Source organism: Empidonax traillii, unplaced genomic scaffold, assembly GCF_003031625.1.
Source record: "Empidonax traillii isolate 1590-97213 ecotype Southwest subspecies unplaced genomic scaffold, ASM303162v1 scaffold1742:size73712, whole genome shotgun sequence".
Lineage (NCBI taxonomy): Eukaryota > Metazoa > Chordata > Aves > Passeriformes > Tyrannidae > Empidonax > Empidonax traillii.
Window position 1 is genome coordinate 13780 of NW_020956935.1, and position 5962 is coordinate 19741.

Below are 5962 nucleotides of genomic sequence, written 5' to 3' on the forward strand. Positions count from 1 at the left end.
CCCCCCCCCCCCCCCCCCCCCCCCCCCCCCCCCCCCCCCCCCCCCCCCCCCCCCCCCCCCCCCCCCCCCCCCCGCCCTCCAGGGGTGCCTCTCCCGGCGCGCACGCGCGGATCCCGCGGGCGGCGCATGCGCGTTCCCGCTGAGGGCCGGTCGGTGCTCGCTCCTCCCGCCGCTCCCGCCGCCCCGGGCCCCGCGATGTGGAGCGGCCGCGCGGCCCCGCCGGGACCGGAGGAGCCGGAGCCAGAGGAGGAGGAGGAGGAGGAGGAAGGAGCAGCCCGGGGCCCGCGCTGCGTGTGGGCGCGGTGCTCGTGGCCCTGCGCGGCGCCGGGCGGCCTGTCCCGGGCGCTGTGCGTGCGGCGGGGCCCCGCGGACGGCGAGCCCGGGTGAGGGGGAGGCGGGCGGGCTGAGGGGGCGTCGGGCGGGGCCGGGCGGCGGCGGGGCTGGCGGGGCAACACCTGTGGTTTCCATGTGGGGTTTTTTCCCCCCTCGCAGTGGAGAGCCCGTGGTGGTGGAGCGGCAGGAGCGCGGGCAGGAGCCCTGCGAGCTGCGGCTGGAGTGCCGGCCCGGCGCCGCGATGGTGTCCGTGGGGATCCTGAGCCAGGCCCGCAACATGGAGGTGTACGTGGGAGAGGAGTACTGCGGCACCGGGCGGGGACAGAGCCGCGGACACCGCCCGGACACGGGGTGAGTACGGGGCACGGGGGGGACGGGGGTGCTCACGGCCCCCAGGCAGCCTCGTATTTTGAGTGTGTGTGTGTATCTCTGTCAGGGGCTCCTGCTGTGAAAGACACGATGTTTTTAAAAAGAGTGAGGGAATTGGGGTTGTTCAGCCTGCAAAAGGGAAGGCTTGAGGTGACCTAGTTGTGCCGTCAAGAGAGATGAAGAGAGGCTATAAAAGCACGGAGTGGCAGGACAAAAGGGAGTGGCTTCCCAGCGACAGAGAACAGGTTTAGATTAGATATGAGGAAGAAATCCTTCGTGCGAAAGTGCTGAGGCCCTGGCACAGGTTGCCCAGAGAAGCTGTGGCTGCCCCATCCCTGGAAGTGTCCAAGGCCAGGTTGGACGGGGCTTGGAGCAACCTGGGCTAGCAGAAGGTGTCCCTGCCCATGTCAAGGGAGTTGGAACTAGATGGTCTTCAAAGTCCCTTCAAACCCAAACCATTCTGTGATTTAGGGAAAGATCTCTTGTGTCTTTAATAAGTAGTCATCCCACACTTTAAGGAAAAAGAGAGGAAAAAAAGAAAGTTTTGTTTTCCCCTTCGATACTTCCTTCCATACTTTGCCGGGGGGAATAAACCAACGTTTCTATTTTGTTTGTAAGTCATTACATGGCACGTCTTAATTAGCTAAATAGAAAACAGAGGACCCAGAGCCTCAGGGAAGGTGTGTGAAGAATATAGTGAGCCTCAAAAGCTTCTCTAGTACATAGTGCGTGTACACGTACAACTAATTTTTTTATGTACGTATTCCGTAAGATTCATCACAAGTTGCATGTAAGCATTAAAACTGCCTTTGGAAACAAAAAAGGTGCTCAAACCTAGAAACTAAAACTATTAGAAACATTAAAACAGCATTAGAAATATGTTGGGTCAGTCTTGTTTCTTACCTAAATATTCACCAATATAGTCTGTTTCTACAAATAACAGCAGTACTTTGTGTATTGATGTCACAGCTCATTTATTTTACTTTTGTAGTGAAACCGAAGAGGTTACTTTATACCACAAGTACCATAAGTTTGAATGCCCTTCACCCTCCTGTAGAATTAAGGTAAGGAATTAAACACAATTGTTTTATTTTCCTTGGTGTTTTTAGTCCCTGAATTGACTAAATTGCATGGCTCTTCATCAAATTATTGGCTTTTATACCCTTCAACTAACAACCTAAAAATCTGTTAGTTGGTACTTTGTCTTGATAGCAGAGTTCTTCTGAATTTGTATCTCAGTTTTCATGAAAACTTTATATTAGAGGAAAAAAATCATAAATCAGGTAAACTGCAGATCTGTAATTAGAACTGTTAATTCTGATGTGGTTAGATAAGCTTTTGAAAATCATATGGCCACTACTCTTACATGCTTAGAAGATCAAGGCCTGATTTATCTTTGGGGCACTCAGGCACCTCCATTCCAGTCAGAATTTTCTGGGGAATAATAGCAAGGAGAAATGGGCTGAATTTCTCTGGAAAAGAGTTCAGCATAATTTCCCCCAAGACTCAAATGCACTGTCCCCTACGTACAAAGAAATTGAAACTGTGGGGGGTTTTTTTTTCTAACCAAAATATTTTTTGTTTCTTCTTGCAATAGCTGCTCTCCTTTGGTGAGACACAGAGAGTACTCATCAGTAAAATAATTGTAGAAGTGAAAGCAGTGTCTGCAAAACTAGCAACTGATTTTCCCTCACTAGGCTCGAGCATAGATCTAGACAGAGTGCAAACTATAATGGAATCCATGGGATCCAAGTTGTCTCCAGGTGCTCAGCAGCTCATGGACATGGTCCGATGTCAGCAGAAGGTAAGTCACTGTGCTCTTCTGTGAGCATGAACACTACTGACCTGAGACCTTTCCAGCTTAAGAATGTTCTAAATTGATACAGTGAAAAAGATTTGATGTTTGTTTGTTTGTTTGTTTTTAACCCACACTTTCTGCCACTTTAATCCTGGTTTAGCTGTTGCCACTCGCGTGAGTGCAGTGAGGAGAGATTGTGTGCTCCAGGAATCACTGTGCACACACCAAGGCCAGAGTTAATAACTCTTCATTATTATATTAAACTTCACTGTGACTGCTTGTCAAGGATGGTGGGCACATTCCCTGGAATGTTTAGGATGTAGGTAGATGGCCTGGTTTTGACCTTTACGGTCATTATGTCACCTTCAATCAAAGGGAACGTGCTCTTACAGAGCATTTACTTGACTGAGATCCTGATCCTGTGGAGTGAACTGTTCCAACAGAATCCCGAATCCATATGATGTTAAAAATGTTCAGTCCTGGGGACACACTGTGTTAAAAAGCCAGTAAAGCTCTTTTCTTAGAGAATGACAAGATAACTAACACATCATATGTACAGCAAAAACATCTTCCTGTGCTTTTCCATAAGAATGTAATTCAGAACTGCTTTTAAAATCTTTACATCACACTAGTAGAATATTGAGTTATATCTATTGGTATTACTGTATAATTTCCAGGCTATTTCAGTATTATTAATTGTGTTATTTTTCTTCCCATCAGAACAGTTTACCTCTTGGAGACAAACTTAGTTGGCTGTTGGGGAAGAATTCCGACTTTGGAGGTGACCGTGCAATAGATGGATTGCGCAGCGCAGCTGTCCAGTCATCCCCGAGTCACTCAGCCAGTGAACCTCTGCCCCTTAAAAATCATTTAACAAGTGAAACAGTCTATAAAGACCTAAAAATAAGTCGTGATCTGAACACAGAGGTACCCGAGAGAGGGAACGCTTTTGACTCTGAAATCAGACTTGCTGCCCAGCAAAATGCAGTTGACCTCAGAAACGATTTGAAAGTCGTGGGATCTTTGCATGTGCAGGAACAAGCGGGTGAAAGCCCAAATGTAGCCAACCCACAGGTGCTTCTTCCCTTTCTTCAAAACTTATGCAGTCAGGTGAGTCACCTCCGGCTAAAGGATGGAGAGAGGCAGCTCAGGAAAAACTCAGTGGCTAAAGAGGAAGGCGTTCAGTGTGTTGGGTGAGTTGAGTTTGTGATACTTCTGAAAGTAGTAGCTTTACTGTATTTATTGGCTGGTTTAAGCAAAATGAGTAATTTTATTCTCTTCAACAGCAGCAAATCTGAAATGGTATGTGGTTTTAAAGGCTGTGTGGCAATGAGTGTGGTTACAATTTTTCAGACGGGCTGCTTGAACGTGGGAGTTTTTTCAGAACAAATCACATCATTTGTTGCTACTAAACTGTTTGTCTTTTACCTCCGTTTCACCTCTTACAATTTTTAAAAAGTATGTTCCTGCATTTCCATACACGTGTAGTTTGCCTTTCTTGTCTTTCACTACATTTACATTTTGACTCTTTCTACCTCCCAAATCCCTGTGTCTTCCTTTTCCCCCACAATGTGACCCAACCTTTTTGCTGTACTTGATGTGTACCTGTTCCTACTCCTTTGTTGGCATTTCTGGAGCAGACTTTGATACCTAAGGAACAATAGTGGAAATTGTGAGATATGGGAATGTTGTGTAGGAATTGGGATTGCAATAGAGCCTGAATATCTCCAGCTCCTGAAAGAACGCAGTGTTTTTGAAGAATGCAGTCCAAACCAAAGAGTTGCATAGTTTGGATAATTCTGGAAGCACTTCTGCTGAGAAGGACAAAGTGTGCCATGCTGACAGGATTTGAACTCTGTGTGTACTGTTGAGTTGTGTGGGTTTTGTTTTGTCTAACTAAGCTCTGTAATGCATCCTTGAGCCTTTGAAAAAATAAGGTTGACGGAAGATGACTATATACTGTAGAATGTTTATGAAAAAAAAAAAGAAATTTAAAATGTGGTAGGCAGAGTATTTTATTGTGCTCATAAATATAGTTTATTGCCTAATAAATGAGATTTTACATTTAAAAGAAGTTCAAGTGCCCAAATCTCTAATATGCTCCTTGTCATTAAGAAATAGGTTATATTTAACTCTTATATTTGCTCTTTTTACAGAGTGGAACAACAGCCTATTTGCTCCTATTTGGAGAAGATCATCTCCAAAAATATGGATCTGATGGAGAAAAAGCTAATGGACTATATTGATCAGCAAATCCAGGCTCTTCAGGCACACATAGACAATAAAATGGTTCTCTTGATGGACTTGGTTCAGAACTCGAAGCCAAACAAAATTTCACAAGCACACTATGATTCTAACGAAGGGTTTTCCAATGGAGAGAGATGAACAGAGATGTAGGATTTCAGTGTAAATATTTTAAGGGCAATTACATTTACAAAGCTTAGTATTTATGAATTTACAGCTGTAAGGAAACCTCAGTGTTGTTAACTTGCATTTTGTTACTGTAATTCTACCCACTGTTGCACACAGTTGTTAGTTTTATGAAAGATCTTAGGAATGTGTGTTTTTTTCCTAAATATGAGAGTTTTGTATGCCCTTTGTGGCTTATTTATTTCAAGAACACGTGCTGAAAGCCATATGAACAGTCCCCCAGTTTCAGTTTGACCTCTGAATAAACTGAGTTACTGCATATCTTTTTTACCTGCACAGAATCAGTTCACTTTTTTTTGGAAGGTCAGCCTTCAAACTTCATTCTTTTTGTTGCTCTTTGATTCTGGGCTGCAGCATTTAACTTGAACTCTGGGGGGGCTTTGTGGTAAAACCCTAAGTTGGGTGCAAAGACATTTGGGAATAAAATGGGGATACTTTGACTCAACAAGCAGCACAGACATGTAGAATTGAATATCTTTATTTAGTCTGCCTAATATTTTCTTCTCCAGGAAAACTGATGTCTTTTAAGGAGACTGTCACGTCTTGAGGGTTGTAACTCAGGAGCAGATTGGGAAGAGAGTAGAGTTTGCTTTGAACAGACATCTTGCAGTTGTCCCTCAGCTGAACTCCTGCCAGGAGCGGTTTCAAAGTGATTGGAGAAGATAAAAAGTTTTGGTTGTTTTTTTTGGTTGTTTGGTTGGGTCTTTTTAAGAAAAAAGGATTGTAATTTCTTGTACTTTATACCTGTAAAAATTTGGTTTTACATGCTTTCTAAGAAACACTCTGAGGTAGACACATACTCTTTTTCAACTCAGAGTTAAAAAAGAGTACTAAGTTGAGAGGTTTTTTAATTTGGTGTTTGTTGGATATTTTTTTTATTATAAGAGAAGTTGAAATATTTACTCAAGTGGTGTTGGTTTCCAATGCTGTTAATTTGTAGATTTTTTTTTTTCTCACAATTTTTGTTTATTCCCTCTTCAGGTGATAAATCTGCATAGGAGTTGACACAAATGCAAAAATCTCCTCAAGTAG

General features: G+C 44.1%; 1 protein-coding gene across 1 annotated transcript; it reads left to right on the forward strand.

Annotated features, from left to right (window-relative positions):
- The first annotated feature begins 335 nt into the window (after positions 1-335).
- On the forward strand, positions 336-5206 carry CUNH10orf88 (chromosome unknown C10orf88 homolog). Its single transcript, XM_027908535.1, has 6 exons — positions 336-383; positions 493-684; positions 1694-1766; positions 2300-2506; positions 3221-3693; positions 4657-5206. The coding sequence occupies exons 2-6, from the start codon at positions 575-577 to the stop codon at positions 4883-4885; spliced, it is 1092 nt and encodes a 363-aa protein (XP_027764336.1). The 5' UTR covers positions 336-383; positions 493-574; the 3' UTR covers positions 4886-5206.
- Positions 5207-5962: the final 756 nt, after the last annotated feature.